The sequence below is a fragment of the Toxorhynchites rutilus genome, chromosome 3 (assembly GCF_029784135.1).
Source record: "Toxorhynchites rutilus septentrionalis strain SRP chromosome 3, ASM2978413v1, whole genome shotgun sequence".
Lineage (NCBI taxonomy): Eukaryota > Metazoa > Arthropoda > Insecta > Diptera > Culicidae > Toxorhynchites > Toxorhynchites rutilus.
In genome coordinates, this window is record NC_073746.1 from 207,010,740 (window position 1) to 207,037,002 (window position 26,263).

At 41.4% G+C, this 26,263-nt stretch overlaps 2 protein-coding genes and 1 pseudogene across 3 annotated transcripts; 1 reads left to right on the forward strand and 2 right to left on the reverse strand.

Moving 5' to 3' along the window:
- LOC129777116 (uncharacterized) lies at positions 1-24,822 on the reverse strand. 2 transcript variants are annotated; one of them, XM_055783188.1, is made up of 5 exons: positions 24,540-24,822; positions 24,364-24,478; positions 15,291-16,115; positions 8,469-8,489; positions 1-887 (listed from the first exon to the last, which is right to left on the reverse strand). In XM_055783188.1, the coding sequence occupies exons 1-5, from the start codon at positions 24,674-24,676 to the stop codon at positions 297-299; spliced, it is 1,689 nt and encodes a 562-aa protein (XP_055639163.1). In that variant the 5' UTR covers positions 24,677-24,822; the 3' UTR covers positions 1-296. The 2 variants fall into 2 exon arrangements, with proteins under 2 accessions (XP_055639163.1, XP_055639164.1); XM_055783189.1 differs by lacking the exon at positions 8,469-8,489.
- On the forward strand, positions 1,467-1,544 carry LOC129780864 (U4 spliceosomal RNA; annotated as a pseudogene).
- LOC129777117 (uncharacterized protein K02A2.6-like) lies at positions 21,117-24,297 on the reverse strand. Its single transcript, XM_055783190.1, has 2 exons — positions 24,047-24,297; positions 21,117-23,884 (listed from the first exon to the last, which is right to left on the reverse strand). The coding sequence occupies exon 2, from the start codon at positions 22,405-22,407 to the stop codon at positions 21,121-21,123; it is 1,287 nt and encodes a 428-aa protein (XP_055639165.1). The 5' UTR covers positions 22,408-23,884; positions 24,047-24,297; the 3' UTR covers positions 21,117-21,120.
- Positions 24,823-26,263: the final 1,441 nt, after the last annotated feature.

Genomic DNA, 26,263 nt, shown 5'->3' on the forward strand with positions numbered 1-26,263 from the left:
TATATTTTATTGGGTCATTTTATTCAGACTGTTTTCTGCAGTTTCAAGATGATTACATGAATTGAACTTAACAACTTAAGAATTTCTGAAAATCATAAAAATCATGAAAGAAATAACCTCGTCAAAGATTCTGCCCTAAGTTAGTTCTATGGCATTACAGCGGATACTGATGTTCGCTTCAATGAAGTTGATTAAAATGTTGAACATTAGAATCACGTTAACTCACAATACTCTATCTCCTCGACACTATATTTACCCTTCTTTATCATTCTTGTTGGTAAAATCTAACGCAATAGTTATTCAACTATTTCTGTAATATCCGAAAATGTTACTCGGCGTGACGAATTCAAAGATTCCACTCCGCTTCCATTGAAAAGATTCTCCGCATTGTTTGTGGAGCAAACATCGCTGTATTGTACCCCACCAATTCGGGATATGTACGACTCACTTACAACGGGACTTACGTCTCTCACAACATTATCCTCTTCTATCGATGGCTCAATGATCTCCGACTGAAAGCCACCATTACCTTGTTGTTCGTCTTCAATCGAAGCCGGCTGCTGGGAAAGGTCGTTCGTGTCTGGTGACGGTGGAGAACGAATCGCAGATTGATAATCTTCCATTTCTTCGTCGCGCGATAGCCCCACCGAATCATGAGCTCTTATACTGGAAAGATCATGGTGGCCGATTGATTCCTCGTCATTGTCGGGTAGAATCGATATCTCAGCCGATTCATCCGGCAAAATTGACACATCCGCCTCATCCAGTACATTGGCTCCTGCGTTCTTAATGTGTTCGGCGCTGCGCAAATGGTCCGTTAGTTGAGATGCCTTCAGATATTCCTTGTTGCAGACATCGCAGTTGAAAACACGATTTTGTTTCCGGCTCTGGAACATGTAAAAGAGAGAACAGAATATTATTCTGGGTGCCGTTCACTTTAATGTTTAGAGAGAGTGGCTAAGCTTATTTTTTGTTGCGTCAATTTATTTGTAAAGTAGGCTTTTTTTTATCCCATTTATTTATTTGAGGCTCATTAGCATTCTAGCTGTAACAGAGCCGAATTTTTTTAATCGTGTACATGTCACATGATTATCATATCTATAATAAGCACATTACACACAGTTGCCATTCGCCAGTATTCCTTCTATACCAGGGATGCCCAAACTTTTGATCATTGTGGGCGACTAGTTGTTCAAATGTCAGGCTGCGGTCTACCAACATTGACTGTATTAACGAATTATTAGAAAATAAATATAGTACTGAAACAAAATTAAAATTAAAGGAGAAATAGATAATACTAATAAATAATCAATGATATATCATTCTATAAACAATTTTAGGTCAAATATTATTTTTTTAGAGTCTCAAAATCAAATATCAGAAAATGTTTGAAGGTCATCGGCATTTTGTATGCTCATGAAACATTTATTTTCGTATAAAATACATTTGCCTTAATTACCTCGAGAAACTTTGCGCAGTGGCGATATCGTAACCTTCGAGGTTTTACCGAGGTGCGATTATTCCTAGTTGAAATAAAAATACTTGGAGGTATAAGAGCTATTATTAGCGGAAATATAGGAGAAAAGGAGAATAGGGAGAAGAGAGGGAAAACTGTTCTTTCATCCAGATCACGGTTTCTGAAACTATTTTGAGCAAGAGACCCACTTTTCAGAATGAAGTGATACCTCAGACTCCTATAGCCAATTTTCTTTAAAAATTCTATCAATATTTTTTTCCAATTCATACAAAAATCTTAGTACATAGTTTAAAAACTTTTCGGTTGGTTAAGTGAATAAACTTGTCATCATTTTCTCATCAAAAATAGACATTAAATTCAGTAAATATCAACTATAATTATTAATTATTAATAATATACTTAATATACTTACAAATGCTTAAGTAGGAAATTAATTTTCGGAAAAACCCGTAACGTTAAACGAATAAAACATTCAGAGAAAGGGAGATAATGCTGTAATCTTTTGAATTAATTAAAAAGATGAGCGTATCATTCAAGCTTCAATGAGTTCCAGAACGCAAATGATTTTGCAACCTAAGAGCTTGTTATGTTTGTTTGGACATGAATTTGATCATGACTTCCTTCATAGTGAAACGCGTATATTTATCAAATACAGAGAATGTAAAACACACTTGCTCACACTTTTTACTTTTATTTTTCATCTTGTGCGAACTTATGCACGTTTCTTGTTGAGTTTTTAAAAAGTACAATAATAGTACTTTTAGATACTGTGCTAACGTAAGAACTGCTGTACACACAAAAAAAGCGGAACGCGACAGAACACAACACTTATGGTTCTTACAAAATTAAAAAAGGTTGGTAAATTTACCTTTTTAGTCGACCGGTTTCGGGCTCGATGCTGCTCATCTACGGGACGATATCCGACTGATTACAACACAAAAAAACAGCTTTGTACTGGTATAGTACACGTCAAGAATGTTTTCACTGGATGTTTTGTTTGGTCAAGTTGAATAAATTCGATGTAATCGGAGCTTCAAACTCATTCATAAACGGCGGCTCAGCAGTTTGAATGTACAAGGAATCCCATGCATTTAGATGGGAGGCCTTCCTGATCCACTTTTTGAGTCTCGCGTTGTGAGCTGCTACCCTCAAACGTACCTTTAGCTTACGACGGGTTTGGCCAATGTACATCGCCGGGCAAGATTTACACGGAATTTCGTAAATACCGGATTTTTCGTCCGGCGTGATAGACTGTTTGAAACCCGTGTTGTTTAAGGACTCCTTGAATGGCATTTGTCACTTTCGGAAGACTGTTCCTCTGAATCTCCTCTTTCTGCGGTTGAAGTGTGGTAGCGTTTTGGCGGTGTTTTTCCCTTTCGTATTTCCGGAGGATCTTGTTTATGAAGCTTTCGTTATAACCATTCAGGAAAGCAGCCTCGCGAATTTTCTTCATTTCTGCTTCAAATTCGTGGTTTTCCATCAGAATGTTGAAAAGACGATGTGAAATTGAATGATAGACAGCTTGCTTTTGTGCGCCGAAATGGTTGGAGTCGGATGTTATATACCGGACCGTGTAGGTCGGCTTTCGGTAGATGCCATATTTCAAGGTATTATTCTCTTTTGTTGTGATCTTAAGATCCATGAAAAGGAGTTTTCCATCCGACTCTTTCTCAACTGTGAATTTAATCGAGCTATGCCGAGAATTCAACATGGTCATAGTCTGCGGCAGATAGCGCTCTTTTACAGTTGCAAAAATATCATCCACTTAGCGCCCCCAAACACGGAGGAAAAGCTTTTCTTCTTGTAGGTCTACTTCGAAATCGCTCATGAAAACTTCAGCTAGAAGTGAGGAAAGTTTGCTGCCCATGCTTAGTCCAAACGTTTGTTGATAAAACTTTCCTCTGAACGTGAAGTAGTTTTGATTCATACACACTTTTGCTTAAAGTTGAGGCCTCGGAGCGAAAAATGTTACATTGGACGTTTTGACTGCCGCGTTTGCACATTGGACATATTACGTTGCACGATAAGAATTTGAAACTAACTACTAAATAACAATCCAGATATCAACATTTTGTTCTAGAGACAGATTATTATCGTTATCACTCGTTGAATTGCACTGAAATCGCTAACAACATCCGAAAGAAACAAAAACTCAAAACGACCGAAGCACGACTTCGTGTTGTTTTGACTGCTCTGTTACTTCGGACTTTTCGAGCATCGGAGGTGCTTAAAATCCGAATCTGTACATTGGATATTTTTTGTATCGGCGATAAAAAGATGAAGAAGATAGATACGTGAACCATTGTTTTTGTAATGTGTTCAATGATTGAAAACTAATAGCGTGCACCCATTAACTCGATTTGTTTACATTCGTTACATAGGACCTTTTCAAAAGCAAGGCGAGAATTGTCAGTTGAATTAAGAAATAAATACAAATACAAATGACGGAATGAATGCAAATTCGAGATATTACACGAATTGGTGTTCATTCCGTCATGGGTGAAATTTTCTTTATTTCGTAACCAGGGCAGGGCTTTAGAAATACATCCAAATCATTGACATACGTTGAATATGTTAAAATATGAAGATAGAGGCATGCTATTAACATTTAATTTTAGTGTAATCCAAATTCCCACTCATCACCGTCATGAATAGAAAACTATATACATCGATAGCAACACTTTACACAATTAGTCAAAATAAGATAATAAGTTGTTTTGGTCGAACAACTGGATGTGTATGAATCAAATAAATAACAATTTGAGCATAAAAAATTTAATTAGAAACTTACACGAAAAAATCTCCCTATTAATATGTCTTGTTGAGATCGATAGACATTATAAATTGATCACGGCAGAAGGTGAAGGGATATTTACTCAATGTTATTGCAGAGATACTATCCTAGACCCACAGGCGGGCGCATAGGAATACCTACGCGGGCGACCGGTGGACCGCGGACTACCGTCTGGCCATTCCTGTTCTATACCATTACATATGGTACATTCACACAATAGCCATTTAGGCGTAAGAGTTTTCTATTTGTTCTTCCATTATCCAGTTAGACCGGACAGCGGAGACAGTTGATTGATCATTGTTGAGTTATTTATAGAACAGCAGCCCGATGTGTCTTGCAGAGCAGAGCAGTTGTATGGATGACTCGATCTTATTTCGACCGTGGATCGATCTCCATCGCTGATGATTGTTTCGTGGACGTAGCTATTCTGTAACAACACAAAGATGGTCAATGAGGGTCCTGAGTTTTGAACTCACGATCGATCGCTTACTAAGCGAACGCGCAACCATTGTGGCTACGGAGACCCCCAAGTAGGCTTAAAACGCATTTTTTAATGAATGATTATTGTTTTAACTACACATGTTACGATTTTTTTTCGAACAATGCATATTATCATAACTGCATCAAATTATCATAAACGGATTGAAGTACTGGATTTGATTATTTTTTCTAAAAGTTTTGTCACTTTTTTTGCTTGAGGTATTAATCTTTTGTCTGACACTGTATCTAATTTATTTAAAAAAAATCATCTATCATAAGTGATACAAATTCATTTTTTGCCAACAATCTGTCTCAAAATGTGTATATTGTATTGGACTTTCGAAATGCAACAAAAAAAAGACGGGTTGGTAATGTCGGCAACATAAGGCGTCGTGCACAAATTACGTATCGCTAAAAATCCGAATTTTGGACCCCCTCCCCCCCTACGTAACGCAATTTCCTATCTCTAATACACAAAAAGTAACCATACATCTCATCGTGCCTTGCGGTGAATCTGGGGCATACGAAAACGACGTGCTCCGCTGTTTCATCCACATCTCCACACTTCGGACAAAGGTGTGACATTGCGTGCCCGAAGTTATGTAAGTATTGCCTGAAATTGCCATGTCCAGATAGAAACTGCATCAAGTAAAAATTTACCTGTCCGTGCCTTCTGTTCAATCAGGTCGATAGTACCAGTATGAGCCCGTACGTCCATCTACCGTATCCTATTCATGCTGCCTTTGGTCCATCAACACCACTCTAATCGTTTTCCGGATACCTCTGGTTACTCTCCGCTTGTAGCATTCGTTATCTTCCGTCAGAGTGATGCAGATAGACAGACCGAAACATGAAACTTCTACCCGCAGCAATGCTTTGCGATTGCTTACTGCCTTACTGCTTACTGCTGCCTTAGTCGCCTGCATTTCTACTTCCAGGAACGTCTCGCCGATCACCGTTGTTACAATGTCGTCCGCGAAGCCTACGATCTTCACACCTTTGGGTAGTTCAGCGTGTATACACCATCGTACATTCCAAAGCGTTGGACCTGGGATGGAACCTTGTGGAACTCCCGCCGTGATGTTCTTCAGTGTCTGTCTCCTGTCTGTGTTGTATACCATGTTTCGACTCTGAAAATAACTCCTCAGTAAGGTAATTCCTGTAAAGGTAGCCAGGGACCTTCAATCTGTGTAGCGTCTTGGCGATGGCCTCCCAGCTGGCACTATAGAAGGTGTTTTTCACGTCGATCAAAACTACCGCGCAGTAACGATCACGTCTTCGTTTTTGTTTCAGCGGAACCAGAGCTTTTTCGATAACTGTTCGAAAAGCGTCCACTGTCGACTTTCCTTTCCGGAATCCGAACTGCATTCTCGACAATCCGTGAACACCCTCCGTGCATTTCCCCAATCTGTTGAGATTGGTGGTTTTCCTGGCTTCGACAGCAGCACCATCTTTTGGATTTTCTAATTCACAGGAAAGTGACCGTCGTCCAGGAATTTCTGTAGTACCATCTGGAACATGTCGGGGAAAAGCAAGGATCGCCGATTTCAAAGCCACGTTGGGGATTCCATCGGGGCTGGGTGCTTTTTTCACCTTCAGACCTTTTGCAACCGCAATAAGCTCTTCGTTAGCGACTTGTGCGTTCTCTGCTTCCTTCTCACCGTAAAGTGCAGGTAACCACGTCGGTGGGTCGTGTTGCGGAAAAAGTCCTTTCACTATGACCTCGAGTTTTTCCGGACACAACCCGATAGGAGTCGTTGAACCACGGATTTTCGCCATCACGATTTGATATACTCCACTCCAAAGATCTTCTAGCTCGTAGACAGTAAGCGCGGAGGAAGCTGAGTGTCTCATTCCACCAGTAGGCTGGCCGTCATTTATTCGTCGGGTCCAGTCTTCTCGGCATCGCTGTGTCGCATGCCCTCGTCAATTTTCCTGTCAGCTCGTTTGGCGTTCAGACGAGGAGTTCTGCTGTCTATACCTAGTGCTTCGACGAAAAGCTCATTGTCAAAAACCTTTGTCTTCCACTTCCGCTCACAAATTTCTTGTTCTTCGTACCATCGACGAAATCCGTTGGCCGACGCTTTACAGAATTGCTTGCAATCCATCACATAACGACCATGTGTATCCATCCGACATTCTCCACTTCGTGTTTGCCACCAGTGATGGACTGCAGAAACTTACATCGATGATGGATTCGCGGCAATTCTTTCGAAAGGTGTTGCTGGTGCCTACGTTCAGAAGTGTGACGTCTTTTGCGAAGGCTTCTAGTAGACTGTACCCTCTGGCGTTGATACATCTTCTTCTTCTTCTTCAATGGCACTAACGTTCCTAGAGGAACTTCGCCGTCTCAACGTAGTATTACTTGCGTCATTTTTATTAGTACTTAGTTGAGATTTCTATGCCAAATAACACGCCTTGAATGCATTCTGAGTGGCAAGCTCTAGAATACGCGTGATCACAGTGCAAGTCGGAGGAAATTTCTTTGACGAAAAATTCCCCCGACCAGAACGGGAATCGAACCCGAACACCCGGCATGTTAGTTATGACGCTAACCACTCGGCCACGGGAGCACAGAGCGTTGATACATCAGCTTCCCCAAGCCCAAGCATGATGACCTTATCTGTGAGTACGTCCCGCATCTGGTGAAACTGCCCCACTGACCATCTCGGGAGGTACTACACATGAAGATTCCGTTGATTTTGGCGATCACGAGACCTTCTTGTGAGCTACCATTTCTTGAATGGGGTACCTTCCCATTATAGTATTGCAGCCATCCCTGCTTCATCCGCCAACAGTGGCCTTGAAGTCCCCACAGATTCAAATCGTCAAATAAATTGAGCAGTACGAAGAGGTATGTTTTGGCGCACAATGTCTGCGTAATGTTCAGGTTTCTCCACCTTTCGACCACCTCACATCCGTTCGTCAAGATGACTCCTTGATTATTCCTGCACATTTCAGCGTTGAGTTTCTTCAAGAACTGAAATAGCTCAATGTGCTAGAATAACTTGATCTTTTTTCATCGAAAAACACCTGTCATGTCATCATTCTCATTCCCATATTCCATTTTTGGAAATTTGAAATTTGTATTTGGAAAGCGGTTCAGCTTGTAATGGTTATGGGTTTCGGCTTTTCTTCCACTTGATCTTCAGCGAGTCGTTCAAAATCCATGCCACATTGCCGGAAGATCGAATTGTTCCCAACGAAATTAGGTTGTTCAATGTTTTTATAGATTAGTTTTATTTAGAAAAAATAGAGGAAAAATAGGTTGCGACTGAAGAAACGTTTAACATTTATGTAACATGGGCATGACTTTATCTAGTATTTCTCGAATTTGAAGAGATACATTTAACGTTTTCTAATTTGCATAAGGGTGGGTCGCAATACTACTACAACGACAAACAAATCAAAAAGGACGTAATTTTGGGGAAAAATATGAATATCTTTGAGTAGGATTAGGATTAAGTTCTGCATCTATAGAGATAAAAGAGTTAGATTTTTGTTTTCACCTAAAATATTAGTCACTCTAATTTTGACAACATGAAATGAAAATGAGCGCTCCGTAATATATGACAATTTTGTCGAAGACAGTTTTTGTCTAGAAAATAATTGTCGAGCTCTAGATGCTAAAACTTTGCACTTAAATGTGTTCCCTGGACCATTGTGGAGTCTAAGCAGTAATAGAAGAAAATAGTGAACTAAATGATTTACACTCACCAATATATCAATAAGCAAGTCCTACAAAAATATCAAACATTAGTAGATATTGAACGGAACAGAATAAACTAATAGATATTCAGTCATTCCATGCCAAACCTGTATAGTGATATTCAGATTTTCGTGAAAATTTAAGGTTTTGCTCCTTATCGCCAAATATTAGGGTGGTCCGAAAGGTTATTTTTTCCCCTTTTGTCCAAAAAGAAATTTTCAAAATATCACAATTTTTGAACCACTAAATCAGATGATCGACGTATCAAATTAAAGCCAATTAGTATTTTTTTCGAAAAATGTTATACTTGCAAAAAAAAAGGTTTTGCTTTCGTCATTATTGATTGTATTTGTTTTTTATAGCTTACATGGCGCTATATTTTTTATAGCGAGACAAATGTTTAGTTTAGATTTAGTTCAGATGTTTTGGTTGCGGTAGCTTATTAGACAGAATTAGGCATTGGAAAACCATTCTCCATAGACACCTGGCTAATTGGCTTAAATTTGATATGTCGATCATCTGAATCTGTCTAGTAGTGCAGAAGCCATAAACTAAAAAAATAAGTCATTTTTGAAAAAAAAGAGGAAAATTATTTTTTGGAGCATGGGCGCTCTAATGAAAAAATAGAAAAAAAGCGGGGCTAATATTATGCGCTAAGGAACCACTTTTCACGAAAATTTGAGAACCACTATATTGGTTTGGCATGGAATTGCTGTATTATAATCGCAATGTCAGTATTAAGTGCTTTAATGTGCTGCTGACTGAGGTGCAAACACGAAAACCATGTTTTATATTTTATATTATTTATATTATTTTATATTTATTAGTTCAAAGATACCATTTCGAATCGGATTTATTCCGGGTACTTAAGAAACTGCTGGGTGTACATTACATCCAAACAAATTTTCACCAGCGTAGAGAGCCGTGCATGATATAGAAACGAGTGAGCTTTAACGCTAAAAACTGACAGTCGTGCTATCCTGTTCCCTGAGTAAGGAAGAATGAAATCTTCCAGAAATGGCGTATGGGTGAATTGTGCGAGTGGCCACAACGAGTGCCAGCAGTAACATACTACTAGGAGAGAAGCAAGCACTCTAGGAGGAACTTGTACCAAGAAAGGTATTCACGCCGACCTCAACCAAACCACATCCCAAGAAGGGTTCCAATTTTGGAGGTCCAATATAACGGAGGTTAGAAGAAAGGCGAGCGAGCTCTATGAATTTGCAAAAGATAAGAACAACGTCCAGTTAAGCAGCTAGTGACAAGCATTAAATCCGCCTTTATGTCCGCTGAACGCGAGCAGAAGGAGCTGCAGCTGAGAACAGAGGCTGCTGAAAAGGCACTGCTTGTAGCTAAGGAGAAAACCGTAGAGGTACTGGAGACGCCGAAGGGCCCTCTGAACCCGCGATCGGACAAGAGAAAGAGTGACACACCAGAAGAGGAAGAATCTGGGTAATGCAAAAGAAAATGAAAGCAGTGGTTGGCGTATTGTCGAAAACCGGACGGAAAAAGTAAAAAACAGAAGGCAAATAAAAAAAAACGGAACAAGAGAAGAAAAAATTTATGCCTCGAATAGTAAGGGCGATGCAATGATCGTTGAAGTGACAAAAGGAGTGACGTACGCAGCGATCCCACGGAAAGTTATAGCCGATCCGGAGTTTCAGGAATTGGGCGAGAATGTGGCGAAAATTAGGTGCACCCAGGAAGGCGAGATGCTCTTTGAGACCCAGCGGTTAAGTGATCTGCGTTCGAACATCTCGTAGAGAAGTCGTTAGGCGAGGACTAAGTGTGACGTTGCAATGATCGCAGAACCGTATCGAGTTCACTGCGACGGTAACTGGGGGGATAAAGCAGGGATGGCTGCAACACTGGTGATGGAAAGATACCTCATATTCAAATAATACCATATATATCCAAGAAGTGGTAGATAGCTCACAGGAAGGTCTCAGGATCGCCAAAATCAACGGAATCTTCATGTGTAGTTGCTATCCAACCCCGAGATGATCAGCGGAGCAGCTTCATAAGATGCTGGACATATTCACAGGTAAGGTCCTCGGCCGAAATCCAGTCATCATCGGAGGAGACTTCAACGCTTGGGCTGAGGAATGGGAAAGCAGATGTACCATCGCCAGAGGGTACAGTCTACTAGAAGCCTTCGCAAAACTAGACATCAAACTTCTGAACGTAGGCACCAGCAGCACCTTTCGAAAGAATGGCCGTGAATCCATCATCCATGTAACTTTCTGCAGTCTATCACTGGTGGCAAACACGAAGTGGAGAATGTCGGATGGATACACATTGTCGCTATGGACTGTAGGCAATTCTGTATAGCGTCGGCCACCGGAATTCGGCGGTGATACGAAGACCAACAACCTGTGAGCGGGAATTGAGGACAAAGGTTTTGACAAGGAGATTTTCGTCTATGCACTACAAATAGATAGCAGAACTCCTCGTCTGAGCGGCAATGAGCTGACAGGAACATTGGTGAGGGCATGCGACACAGTGATGCCGAGAAGACTGGACCCAATGAATAAACGACGCCCAGCATACTGGTGGAACGAGACACTCAGCATCCTTCGCGTTAACTGTCTACGAACCAGAAGAAGAGTGCAGAGGACACGATCAGACGTAGAAAGAGAGGAGCACCAAATGTTGTCCCTAGCATCCAGAACCGCATTGAAGCGAGAGATACGTAGGAGCAGATCAAATTGCTACAGGCAGCTGTGTCAAGACATCGATGCAAATCCATGGGATGGAGCATATCGAATCGGGATGGCGAAAATCCGTGGTTCAACGACTCGAAAAAATTATGTCCGGAAAAACTCGAGGTCATCGTGAATGGAGTCTTTCCACAGCACGACCCACCGACGTGGCCACCCACACTGTACAGTGAGGCCGAATCCGAGAACGAAGAATTCATCACTAAGATCACTAACGAAGAACTCATCACTGAGATCACTAACGAAGAACTCATCATGGTGGCAAAAGGTTTAAAGGTGAAAAAAGCACCCGGCCTCGATGGAATCCCCAACGTAGCCTAGAAATGGACGAAACGGGATGGAAATTTATTTATCGACATCTTTGACACAAAGTCACACAGATTGGTTACGGACACTTGATACTATTCTTAAAAACTGCCCTATTAACATCAAATTCAAAAAAATCTACATACGTCATTAAAAAGTCTGCCGCATCTGTCAAGTGGGCTATTGTAGGCATAGGCAATACGGTGTCTTCGAATCCATAAAAAGCTAGTGTTGCGAAGCTGGCGGGCTGGAGCATGGAAATTGATGTCCTGTAGCAGACTACTGCAGCCAATATAATGACGAACGACGCCAAAAACAAAGAGTCTCTGTAAAACGTCTCGTCGACTCGATAGCGTTTGTAGTCCGATGAGCGCACATCTCTGCTCGTATGGAGGCAAATTGTCAGGGCTAGACCATGGAAGTCGGCGTAACACAAATCTTATGAATCTTTTTTGAATCCGTTCAATTCGTGAAATGTCAGCATGGTATGGAGCCCAAACTTGTAGTCCATATTCTAGAACACTATGAACCAACGAACAATACAATGTTTTAAGTGCATAAACGTCGTCGAACTGCGCAGTGTTGCGACGTAAAAACCGGATATGGCATTGGCTCTCGCGATCGACATGGATATATGTTCGTTGAATCGTAGTTTGCTGTCCAACATCAGTCCAAGATCGTTTATAGAATCGTAAGCGTCAACTGGTCCATCGAATATTCGAATCTGATCGGCGACTGACCACGAGTGAAGGGTGAGCAATATCAGTTTGAAGTGCACAGCAATCAAGCATCGAGTTGATCGTACGATATAACTTAAGATCATCAGCGTATAGCAACTTAAAGGGGCTTGGGGAAATGCAGGGAGGGTGATCATGGATTGTCGAGAATGCAGTGCGGGTTCCGGAAAGCAAAGTCGACAGTGGACGCTATGTCCGAAAAAGCTCAGGTCATGTTTAGACAAATCGAAGAGGTGATCGTTACGGCGCGGTGGTTTTGATCGACGTGTAGAACGTCTACAATAGTGCCAAATGGGAGGCCATCGCCGAGGCACTACACCGATTAAAGGTCCCTGGCTACCTTTACAGGAGTTATCTTACTGAGGAGTTATTTCCAGAATCCTGGTATACAACATAGACAGGGGACAGATACTGAAGAACATCTCTGCCGGCGTTCTACAAGGTTCCATCCTAGGTCTAACGCTTTGGAACACGATGTACGACGGTGTACTAATGCTGAAGCTATCCTAAAGTGTGGAGATCGTAGCTTTCTCGGATTACATTGTAACAACAGTGATCGGCGAGACGTTACAGGAAGTGGAAATGTTGGCGACTAAGGCAGATCGGTAGCTGGATGGACAGTGTAAAGCTCCAGATGGCTTACCGCAAAACAGAGGTGCTGTTAGTGAGCAATCACAAAGCAGTGCTGCGGGCAGAAGTCTCGGTCGGAGGACATACCATCGATTCGAGGTGGGCAGTGAAGTACCTCAGAGTTATGATCGACGACCGCTTAAATTTCGACCAGCACGTCGAATATGCATGTGTGAAGGCGACAAAGGATCATGCCAAATATCATTGGTCCAAGCAGCAGCAAGAGGCGCTTGGCAAGTGTATTTTCGTCGATACTGAGGTACGGCAGCCCTGCCCGGTTGGCGGCTCTGGAAACTCACCGAAATCGAAGGAAGCTGAACAGCACATTCCGGCTCATGGCCATGCGAGTCGTAAGCGCTTATAGGACAATTTCGACAGAAGCTGTGTGTGTAATCGCCGCGATGATTACCATCTGCATCACTCTGGCAGAAGACAGCGAGTGCTACAAGCGGAGGGTAACCGGAGGAATCCGGAAAACAATGAGAGTGGTGTCGATGGACCAAAGGCAGCAGGAATGGGATACGGTAGATGGACGTACAGGCTCCTACCGGTTCTATCAATCTGGTTGAACAGGAGGCAGAGAGAGAGAGTAAATTTTTACTTGACGCAGTTCCTGTCTGGATATGGCTGCTTCAGGCAATACTTACATCGGTTCGGGACCCCTTCGTCCGAAGTGTGGAGATGTGGAGGAAACAGCGGAGCACGTCGTCTTCGTATGCTCCAGAATCACCGCAAATATAGTGGAATATAGTGGATGAAATGTGTCGTAACGAGGGCAATTGGAACGCAGTGAACAGTGCCATCACACAAATCATGTCTGAACTGCAGCGGAAGTGGAGGATCGCCCAGCGTGCTGACAACGCCTAATCTGAAAGGTGGTACCCCACGTGAGTAGCTGTGACGGCGTGCGCGTCATGATGGAGGACGCCATCTAATCGGCGCTTTGTTGGGCAGAGAAATCCGCAAAGGTGGCCATGATGGGCTGCGCGACATGTTGGAGGTCAATTACTAATTGGTGTATATGTCAACGAGTAAACGGATGTTGGCATAAAAGGAATGACACGAAAAAAGAAAGAAAAAGAGTAATAACAACAGCTGAAGTGCAAGAGCACAGTCGCCCCCGAAGTAGTCTAGATGTGGTTCTGGGGGGAATAAGGCTACGAGTAGAGGTTTTGGTTTTAGTGGGTCAGAGCCCCACTGGATGTCTGGGTTAACCCTTTTCAGATAAGGTTGGTAGAGCGTTCCACAACTCTTTAAAAAAAACCCACGCGTTGTCTTCCTATTGATTCCGTGTTCGGTTGCCACACGATTAATGGTACTGTTCCCAGGTTTTTCTTGTGTAATTAAGCTTCAATAAATTATTTTTATACTATTGGCTTATTGATATAAAGAAAAAATTAATCTTTTAGAAATCTGTTTAAAAATATGGGGAAGGTCCAACGAGGGACATATCAAGATGGAGCGGTAGGCGAAGTATATATGTATTGGCAAGCAGAATATTGTGTCGTAAATATTTGCATTCAATCTGGAATGTATATGGAGAAATAAAACAATGTTGAAAGTAGTCATGGTTGCATGATAATTTAAGCCAAAATTCTTACGAAATCATTCAACTGTTTGTTTTTTAACAGATGAGAATTGTATCGTGCCTTATTTAGATTATCTATGTGGTAAAAAGGCCCAGAGAGCAGTCGTATGCTTAGTTCTCGAGAGCAGTAGCATTTTCGGTGAAATTTTGAATAATTGGCGATTATTCTCTCACATCATACACACCGACACTGAGAGCCTTCGAAACAATCACTTCATAACGTTAAAATAATGAAACTTCGTTTGTTTCTATGCACGTGAGGGAGTGAAAATGGCACATGGAAATATCACTTTTATCCGTCTTTTTCGACGTGATTTCACAAATATTCACTGCAAGCTATCACATTAGCCTCATATTCAGCGGGAACTCTTGTAAAATTATACGTTTTTAATTGATAAATTACTTCCTGAAAATAGCATTTTCACATGGATGCGGTGGGCAATCAAAGATAAACACAACGACTGACGACACTACTTGAAAATAGTTATGGCAGCGCATGCTATGTCGCTCGAAACTCTACCATCTTCATTACCTTTTTTCCAGTACATTGGGGAAGGTCTTTGATCGTCCGGATCATTTGATTTTGTTGATCATGAATAAACAGCGCCTACCTATTCTTAAGAAATCCCCAGAGAATAACACTCATTCAAATACGTAAGTAAATCACTAAATTTCACACGCTTTCAAAAGTCTACAGACATCTTTAAACATCATGAAAACTATGAATCGCAATATCAAAATAAAACTGTGCCAATTAGCATTATTTTCTGACATTTCTGACAGTTCAAACAGCAAAGTAACAACATTGCAACTTAAATCGAAAAGTTATTAGTACTATGTATTACTCACATTCTCATGGGTAGCCATGTGACGGTTCAGATTCTTTTCATTGTTGAACGTCTGCGTGCACAGTGTGCAGGTCACGGTAACAACACTAGCTGCTGCAGGTGTAGATTCAAAATTCTGTTTCCTCTTTTTCGGTGGCACTGCAATTTCAACCTGTTTCGCCTTCTGTTTCTTTGCTTGTGTAGCCGGAGTTTTAGCTGGTTTGGCTGGCTTGGCGGGCTTGGATGGCTTCAGCGGTTTGAATGTACGTTTTGCAATTTTAATAACCGGCTTGCGAACAATTTTAAGTGGCCTTCCCCTGCTCTTTATCTGCAGAGGGAAGGATTTAACAGCAGCTTTTGTTTGGGTTACTGGCTTTAGGGGGGCTTTCTTATATTTGTTGATCAATGCCGAGGACACAGGAGTAAGACAGACAACCAGTTCTTTTGAAAGAGCAGGAGCATTCTTGGTTTTTTTGTTGCTACTAAGGGGGGAGTACAGCTTTCTCACCTGCTGTTCTTCATTCTTTTTAGGCGTTTTAAGATTAGGTATTTTGGGCTGAGGCGTGTCAGCACTTCGAGTCTGTTTAACAGGAGAATACAGTTGCTGCAAGTCTATTTCTTTGCAATTCAAATGACTGCTATTAAGATCAAGTTTCTCCAATTGAACAACAGGATTCGCACGCAGCGCTGGTGGCTTGGGTTTCTTCGGGCTGAGGATCGCGTGGAGATTATGCAAAACTTCATTATTCTTCCAGCATAGAAGACGAAATTCGTGACATTGCTCAAGTTGTTTCTTGCACTGACCACAGATCGAAGATGGTATTCCTTGGTCAGTATTTTCGGTTATCTGTAATGAATAAGCAAAAAAACAGTGTGTGATTGAATGTCAATATACGTATTATATGAATGTTTCAGTGAAATACCTTGGCGTAATTCTAGATGCTCAATTGAACTGGAACGCACACTTAGATTCAATCATCAGTAAGGCCAGCATAGGAAGAACATGGGGCCTTAAACCAAAAATGATTATGTTGGTCTACACTTCCATTGTGCGCCCTAGGATAACCTATGCCTCATCAGTATGGTGGCCAAAGACTAAGGAGACAATAGCTACAAAAAAGCTAGTCAAACTCCAAGACAGGTATGCGTTGCAATAACAGGAGCAAAGCGAAGTACACCCTCAAAGGTATTGGAGGCTATCCTTCACCTTTCTTCATCTTTCATCCTTACCTTTGAACCTACATGTTCAGCTAGAGAGGCTAAGAAAAGCACTCTAAGGCTCAAAAGATGGAAAAAAATGCTAGATGGGGACAAAGGCCACTTGAGCATCCTGAATCTATTACCCGTTGGACCAGCCTCAGAGATGAACAGGTTGGAACCAAGGCACCTATATATATATATATATATATATATATATATATATATATATATATATATATATATATATATATATATATATATATATATATATATATATATATATATATATATATATATAAATATATATATATATATATATATATATATATATATAAATATATATATATATATATATATATATATATATATAATACGTTTCATTTGTACGGCAGCCCCCTCTAAGAGAGGGGGAAGGAGTATCTTAACACCATAGAAACATTTATTGCATCCTAAAACCTCCACATGCCAAATTTGGTTTCATTTGCTTGATTAATTCTCGAGTAATGCAGAAATTTGTGTTTCATTTGTATGGCAGCCCCCCCTTTGAGTGTGGGAAGGACTGTCTAACCATCATAGAAACATTTATTGCACCCTAAAACTTCCACATGCCAACTTTGGTTTCGTTTGATTGATTAATTTCCGAGTAATGCAGAAATTTGTGTTTCATTTGTATGGCAGCCCCCACTTAGAGAGGGGGGAGGGGTCTCAAAATATCACGAAAACCTTCCCCGGCCCCAAAAACCCCTGCATACCAATTTTCATGTCGATCGGTTCAGTAGTTTCCGAGTCTATAAGAATCAGACAGACAGACAGACATCACTCCATTTTTATATATATAGATAGATAGATATATATATATATATATATATATATATATATATATATATATATATATATATATATATATATATATATATATATATACCACATTATACATTTATATAAGCACCTTGGTTGGAACCTAGGACCAGGGATGCCAGGTTTGAAGACATGTCTTCATTTTGAAGACATTTGATTTTTGAAGACATTATATGTGAAGTATGTGTACATTTCAGTCTGATAGTGTATGTTGATTTTTGGAAGATATTATTTCCATAAAATACCTATTATTGGTCGAAAATTGTCAAAAGAAGTAAGGCTTTTGTCTCCGTGTCCTTCTCTCGCTTTTTTCCAACCAATTCACAATTCGAAGGTGCTCCGATTACATACCATTTCAATAATTAGTTATATGGATAAATGCACCCGTGGCCGAGTGGTTAGCGTTTCACACTATCATGCCGGGTGTTCGGGTTCGATTCCCGTGCTTGCCGGGGGATTTTTCGTCAGAGAAATTTCCTTTGACTTGCACTGTGGTCACGCGTATTCTAGAGCTTGCCCCTCGGAATATAATAGTTAATAAATCTCAACTAAGTATTAATAAATGGCTAGTTAATGCATTTGTTGAGACGGCAAAAGTTCCACAGGGAACGTTTACGCCATTCAAGAAGAAGGACAAGGTTTGAGTTACATTGAGAGTTGAGAGTCATCCATTCTATTTTTGGGCATTTCAGTCCACCTTAATAGAACACATCATAGTTTCGTTTTTATGGAAGAATTGGAGCGACATTCGCTCAATCAATGGTTCAGCAAGACAATTATCATTTCTTTTGTATTTGTGAGGTGTCAAGTTGTAAATACAATGGTCTTTCATTGGGAATACTGACGCGCCATTAACACATTAAAATATAATTTATTATTGTAAAAGAACACGAGGTATTACATTGGCAGACCTTACAATTAACGATTGAAACGGAAGTGTCTAGACAATATGACAACTGTCATCACACACATCTATGCGCCTTACAGCATCGTCGGAGTAACAGGCAACTGTCACTCGAGAGCCCAGCGTCGTAGGGAGCCACTCATAGGTGGAGCCACTCCAACAGAATACAGTTGTCTCCAACATCTCCCCTTTTTAATAAATGTGGTACGGGTTGAACCACTTCGGCGTCCTTCTATTCCTAGAAGATCGCCGAGGAACTGTTACCACCAGATCTGCCTCAACTGCTGATTCAAATTCGGTTGAAGCTGATGATGTTGACGTTGATGGGGACTGGCCAGACGACAAAGGACTAGACACAGGACTGTGCAGCTGGTCATGCCGCGGAGTAGACGATGCTTGTTGCGAAATAGAAGGTTGCAATGTTCTGCCTGATAAGGATGCTTGTTGAGATGGTGGTATTGCAGGAGTGGGAAATGAACCTTGAGTAGTCGAACCTGGTTCTGGTAAGTTCCAGGCTTCAAGTAAAACATCCAAGAGTAGCTTTAAATCGCAATTGCTCCCTGGATTTGCCAACTGATCTGGTACTGAATCAGTCACGGTTCGACCTCGTAGCTGATTGATGTGTGAGCGCTGCAGTCGATCGCCTTCTAACCATACGTTATACATGACGTCTCCCAGTCGTTCTAATACGATGCCAGGTACCCATTTCCAACTGTTTCTAGTGAAGACCTTGGCATAAACTGGATCGTCTTTGCTATAAAACCTCGGCTGTTTATCAGGTTTTGTAGTTGATTCCGGCTTATGAACTGTTGGTGGACGAAGCAACTCGAGGCACGTTCTGATTTGACGATTGAACATGACCTCGGCTGGCGATTTGTTATCCTGCAGGGAGCGGCTTGGCGTGCTCCGGTACGTAAGCAGAAAAATGTCCAAGGCTTCTTCGATAGCTTTTGTCCCCTCTCGAATTTTTTTAACGGTGCGTTTGAACGTGTCCACAAATCGTTCGGCTTGCCCGTTCGACTGTGGATGGAACGGTGCAGTAGTTACATGTTCTATTCCATTTGCCATGCAGAAGTTTGCGAACTCAGCGCTGGTGAACTGGGTTCCATTGTCCGATACCAAGGTTGTGGGCATCCCAAGACGAGCGAATAGTCCACGGAGAATGCTGATGGTAGCGTGGGAAGTGATCCGTCGAGTTTGAACCACCTCAGGCCACTTGGAGAAGCTGTCGACGGCGACGAGATAATATACTGGACCGGCGAAATCAATATGCACACGTTGTTACGGACCAGATGCTCTGGGCCATGGAACAGGATCTGATTGCGGAGATCGTACTACTGACGCACAATGCTGACAAGTCTCGACGAAGTCCTTCACTTGTTCGTCGATCGAAGGCCAGTACACATAGCTTCTTGAGAGCGCTTTCATCCTATGGATTCCAGGGTGCCCATGGTGTAGTTGTTTCAGGCATTGCTTCCGATATTGCGAGGGGACCACGAGTCGTTCTCCAAACAGAATACAACCGTCCACTAGACTGAGCGAGTTGCGTTTGCGGCCAACCATCTCTCACATACCGGAATACCTTGCGTAGGAGTGGATCGGACTGTGTACCCTGAGCGACGACTCTAAAACTGAGAGGAAGAGCGTTAACTGTACATGATGCTACAGACCTGATATCATTCTCTAAACGGATGCTGGCAATCACGTAGTCTTCCTCTGGCTTCGCATGCTGATCGATGAGACGTGACAAGATATCGGCGTTACCGAATTTTGTTGTCGCCACATACTCAATCTCGAAGTCTTACAGTAGTAAAGTCAAAGCGAACCGTTGCAATCTGTTGGCAGTATAGACGGGAATGCCCTTCTTGGATCCAAAAATTCGAAGTAGTGGAGCGTGGTCAGTTTGTAGACGGAAGCGCCGACCAAACAGCATTTTATGGAACTTGGTGACGGCGAATATTATGGCCAGACCCTCACGGTCTACTTGACTGTAGTTCTGCTCCGCCTTGGTGAGTGCTCTTGAAGCATGTTGTACCACTTTTATTGATCCATCTGGAAATCGATGGCTAATCGTTGCTCCTAGACCAATGGATGAAGCATCAGCCGCCACGATGATGTCTAACTTCGGATTATAGTGGGTGAGAAGCAGAGCTGAAGAGAGAATTCTCTTGAAGTTTTCGAATGCTTGTTGACACTCCTTGTTCCACTCGAACTTTGCATCCGATTTGAGTAGGTTGTCAAGTGGATAGCGCAACATCCGCATATTCGGCACATACTTCGCATAAAAATTTATTGCGCCTAGGAAGGAACGGACTCCTGAAACGTCAATGGGAGGCGATAGGTTTGCGAACGCTTCGATTTTTGCTGGATCTGGACGTAGCCCTTGATGATCGATAACATGGCCCAGATACTGGATCTGACGTTTGCGGAATGAACATTTCTCCGATCGAATCATGAACCCAAAGTCTTCGATGCGCTGTAGAACTGCTTTCAGATTACAATCATGCTCATGATCGCTTTTTCCACCGACTACGACGTCGTCCATATAACCAGACGTTCCCTCGAGACCGGCGAGCATAGTATCGATCAATTGTTGAAATGCTCCTGGAGCAATCTTCACGCCCGGTGGAAGGCGATTGTATTGAAACAACCCACGATGCGTATTTATTGTTAGCATACCACGACTTGCTTCATCAACTTCTACTTGCAAGAATGCGTCGGAGAGATCGATCTGGCTGAATACTTTACAGTTAGCGAGCTTTGCGAAAATGTCCTCCGGACGGGGAAGCGGGAATTGATGAGGCTGTAAGGCGGCATTTAGACCCGTCGAATAGTCTCCGCAGATCCGGATCGAACCATTAGCCTTGCGTACCACAACTATCGGAGCGGCTCACTCCAAATAATCTACCGGTGAAATGATATTTATCTTCTCTAGACGATCGAGCTCTTGATTCACAGCATCCTGCATGGCATACGCCACTGGGCGTTTCGGACAGAAAACTGGGTTACACTGTTCTTTTAGGTTCAACTTCACCTTAATCTTATGGCATAAACCAAGTTCTTCACTGAACACCTTCGGAAATGTTTTCTTCAGGGAATTGGTAGACACGGGTGCACTGGATACCTGACAACAGAATGTGTCCATCGGCACGGATCCGAGATCAAAACTGTCTACCAAATCAGATCCAAGAAGTTGCAAATGTTTTTCAGTCACACGAATCACTGCTTTGTGGGTTTTCTTTGCAATGCTAACATTGCAACTAAATTCGCCTACAAGAGGCAAAACATTTCCCGAATCGGTTTTCGCTTTCACTGTAGCTGGGGCTAACACTGGACTTCCAATCGTCGGCCAATTCTTCTTGCTAATCACTGTTATATCCGAGGCTGTATCAAGCTGTAACCTTATTTCACCTCCGGGGAATAAAACAGGAACAAATTTCCTTCTTTTATCCACACTGCATGCTTTTACTACAACCACTTTGCTGGTTACCGAGAACTTCTTCCGTTTCTTCGCAGATCCACGCGACTTCTTTGCGCTGGTACAATATCCTTCCCGGTGTCCAAACAGTCCTTTCAATTTTTCTACTGTCTGCGCGAAACTGAAGTCTTTTGGCAACCGTGGAAGTATATAACTGACATACCGCTCGTGTTCCACGGTACCCATTTTCCGTAGAAGTAGACGTACTTTGGCTTCGTCATCCAAACGAGAAACGTCCTTTTCGAAGAGGTCATCATAGCGTGAATACCAGCAAGCGAAGGTCAGATTACTCTCCGCCTCATAATGGAACTCCTTGATGTATCCAGCAAGAGAATCTAGAATCTGTTCGGGGTTAGGTGGAACCTGAACGTTGATTGAAGACGTTATACTGCGAAGGAATGTCTGCTGCCATTCTTTCGCCCGTTGCTCGTTTTGCTGTTGCCGGAGAAGAAGCTGGTTCAACTGCTGCTGATAATGTATTTGTTGCTTTTGCATCATGTGTATCATCTGTGTGAGGAGGTTATCTGCCGGGATCGGGATCTGCTGCTGCTGATGCTGCGGAGGAGAAAGCACAAACGGTGGCTGCTGCTGCTGGTGGGGGACCGGTTGACTGGGATTTCCTGCATGAGTATTCTGTTGATGTTGCTGCTGGATCCGCAGACGATCCGCATCCGAATGGTGCTGCTGTCCGTTTTCCATGCTCTCTACTCTCCGTCGTTTACGCGGGGGTGACGGAATTATTAATTATCACGAAAATCGAAACAAAACCGAACCGAACGTCGCCACTTTTGTATTTGAGAGGTGTCAAGTTGTAAATACAATGGTCTTTCATTGGGAATACTGACGCGCCATTAACACATTAAAATATAATTTATTATTGTAAAAGAACACGAGGTATTACATTGGCAGACCTTACAATTAACGATTGAAACGGAAGTGTCTAGACAATGTGACAACTGTCATCACACACATCTATGCGCCTTACAGCATCGTCGGAGTAACAGGCAACTGTCACTCGAGAGCCCAGCGTCGTAGGGAGCCACTCATAGGTGGAGCCACTCCAACAGAATACAGTTGTCTCCAACAATTTCTAAACTCATGAAATTTAGTTCACCGTTGCGCAACATACTCATATATTTTCTGAAATAAAGTTCAAAATCTCGAAGAAAGTTTCATGAAACTCGACATTTAACAATATCAATTAGAATAAACACTGAATAATCTATCAAACATTGTTCAAAATTAAATTATGAATTTTAGTTTCCTCCAATATGATTGTAAAGACATTTGAAGACATTTTTTCGTACCATTTGAAGACATCTGAAAAAATCACCTGGCATCCTTGCCTAGGACTAATTATTACCAAGGCGCCTAGAAGTAAATCCTAAGGTGGGCTAATATGCTAAAACCACTCTGTAGCCATCTTGGAAGTCTACTGTGTTTTGTTTGTAAACAAAACACAATACGCCTGTGCCCATGCTCGCTCGTGATCAGTCTGTCTCTCTCACGCTTCAAGCAAGTAATTCCCCCTCTGCGTGCTTCCGTACTGTTTTCATATACCGCTCCTGCTGACATGCTCTTTCCCGTTGACTTATTTTGATGATGTAACCAGCTATAGAAGAACGAATTTTGTTCTGTTCTGTCGAGAAAAGTTTTCGCTTCATCGACGGTGTACTCATAGTCGAATTCAATAATCATGTCATCCACATTCTCACTAAAATAAGATGAAGCTGAAATTCGATATGATGTCGATGCTGCTTCATTGTCCAATTTCTAGGCTGAACATTCTTCTCGCCGCTCCGATAGCAAGTCCATCAATCCAACAAGATGTTCTTGTGTATCGGCTGTATACGAAGCATTCGGTACTAAAGTCATGTATTGCGAAAGAGTCACAATTTTCAACTTGTTCAACAGAATTGCAATGGAGTTTAGCGCCGTTGTTTTGCACGAATCAACGAGAAAAGATTCGCCACATAATCTTGGACGAGTTGTTATGGATATCATTAGGGGCTGTCCACATACCACGTGGACAACTTTAGGGGGGAAGGGGTTACGAAAATGTCCACGCTGAAAACTGTAATTCTGGATACCTGCCACCGTATGTTTTTATGAACAGTAATTGTCCGCTAACTGGTCCTGGTTTAACTGGTCTGCTTTTTAACTGGGCGCACGTTAACTGGTTAAAAAGAAGAATTTCGTAAACAATAGATGCAATATTCAAATGGAAGATTTGCTGTGAGGGGCATTCGAATGTAATTTGAAATGTTATTAAAATTGACATTGTTTTCGCATGACAAAAACATTGATTAAATTACAGAAACCTAATTTCCTCAAATACCTGTTTTTCCATTGGAAACCTTTTGTTTGTCCAATTTCAAGATCAACGAGAATCAAACAATTCATTGAAGTTCCCCTCGATTTTGTTTGACGTTTTACATGCCGGACCAATTAAAACGTGATTTTCGATAACTGATCTTCCCTTTTCGCCCAGTTAGCGAATATTTATTGTATCATAAAAAAGTAGGGACAGAGCTTCTACCAACTTTTTTTTTTATAATTGTTCCCTACAAATGATTATTTTCCGGATTACTTCACTATAGATAAATACAATTTCCGGACTTAATTTTGAGTGCCCAAAGATAAAAAAATACATACCTCCAAACCTGTACACTGAGCGATTTTGTGGGCTAAGAGGTTGTCACCTGGATATGAGAATATCGGTTCCATATTGGTGTTCGAGAGTAGGCATAACCTACATAATTTGTTCAGCCTGGAAAATAATGTACAATTTGAAAGTCAACTCAAGCAATTCAGGATGAGAATTTACATACGGATAGCAATCATTTGTGCTCGGATGCACTTTGGGGGAAATATCACGCACTGATCTGGCACTTGACGGTTTAAACAAAGCAGAGGGGGATATTTTTATTTTCAGCGATTTAAACTTATTTTTATTGCGTTTCACCATTGTTTAATCAACAATTTGTCTTAGCAAATCAATTAACAATAGATGGAACAACCGTTACTGTTAACCAAAACATAGGAGTATAAAAATTCACCACAAAAACGATGCTGATCCACGAGAGAAGTTCTGATGGTAATGTCATGCAAAATGCACTGCTGTCAAAGAATATTCAAACATTTACACTGTAAATATTTCGCAGACAACAACTGGCAAACATAGATCAGTAGGTCTGTGCCAACGCGAAGAAAAAAATATTTCGCATAAAGCTTGCTTATGCTTGTTATGCCGGATTTACAATCATTCACAATAAGCGCGATTTTTTTCTTCAATAATGTTTTTTATCCGCCAACCAATCAGAGCAAAGCGCGTAATTGCTCATGAAAGTGCGATAAAAGATAGAACTCTCCATGCTTTGGCTACGAATATCGTGTTGCTTTGACAGGAGACAGCGTATTGCTGCACAATCATAATTATTTTTACACATTTTTACTAATATCCGGTTGAATCTGTTAGTTTTTCAATTATGAATTATCTTGAATTTGATACTTGCTGAATGCGATATGATATGATTTTGTTTCAATAATCTAGTACGACTTTATCCATGACGAATAATGGCAGTATGATTAGAGGGATGTAGGTTTGACAGACAGATTATGACATATTATCGCGCGATATCGCGCACCATTGTAAAGAGCTACACTGAAAAATATCGCGAGTGAGTATATCGCATGCAATTGAAATCCCGCATTGTAAAGGAGGCATTATAGAATGAGCGAGTTTTTCAGGTACGAAATTGGTACTTGCGAAATGTTTTTGATAAAGCCATTCACATTGAATTAAGAAGTCATGCGAATTTGTCAAACTGTCGTTCCTACAACGAAAAAAATTTGTACGAGATTGGTGAGACAAATTCATATTACTCAGAAATGTGAGTTCAGGTATATCTCGAACTCGATACAATTTGATATTAGAAAATTCAGTAGAGTATAAATATAAATTCGAAAAATTATTTATTATCCTGCTGCAAGCTTGAATACTGCTTACATCGTTCCATCGATACATTATGTGGATGGAGGCTACTGTTGAAGCAACGCGAATTCGTATTTTTTTTAGCAGCAAAAGCTTGGGAAGTTCAAGTAAGTGATCCCGCGCTTCGTTCTGCAAAAAAGTTCGCAAACATTCGAGTAAATTTGTCTTCATTGTGAAGGGTTGGAAAACAAGCTTAATGCATTACTTCGAATCTCGGTTATTTTATCAATCACACCTTCCAGTTTCGTTCCAAGGCAAACCAGTTTCCAACGAGCTTAAGTTTATGTAAAGGTTTACAACAGGGTTTTAAAACAAACGATAAAATGTTTTCACATTTTTGGAGACAACTAATATATAGAGTTACTAGCTGGTCCGGCAAATGTAGTTCTGCCATATAAATACTTTCTGCTAAGTAATGTGGGTGTTAACCCTCCTGTATTTGCTGGCAAAATCATAACTCGTATACTCGCGCACGGTGTAACAGACCGAAAGTTGAACTTCTCTGTAATATTGCTAATGTGTGTTTTGTAGGCTTTAATGGTATTTATTTGAAGAGTAGGG

Bases quoted from the DNA above. Each gene is read 5' to 3' on its own strand.
- LOC129777117 (XM_055783190.1), bottom strand. From the start codon at position 22,407: ATGGAAAACGGACAGCAGCACCATTCGGATGCGGATCGTCTGCGGATC.
- LOC129777116 (XM_055783188.1), bottom strand. From the start codon at position 24,676: ATGGTGAAACGCAATAAAAATAAGTTTAAATCGCTGAAAATAAAAATA. The intron at 16,116-24,363 runs GTATGTATTTTT...TATTCATTACAG, and splicing joins CTCAGTGTACAGGTTTGGAG to ATAACCGAAAATACTGACCA. The intron at 888-8,468 runs GTGAGTGTAAAT...TACATGTTCCAG, and splicing joins ACTTGCTTATTGATATATTG to AGCCGGAAACAAAATCGTGT.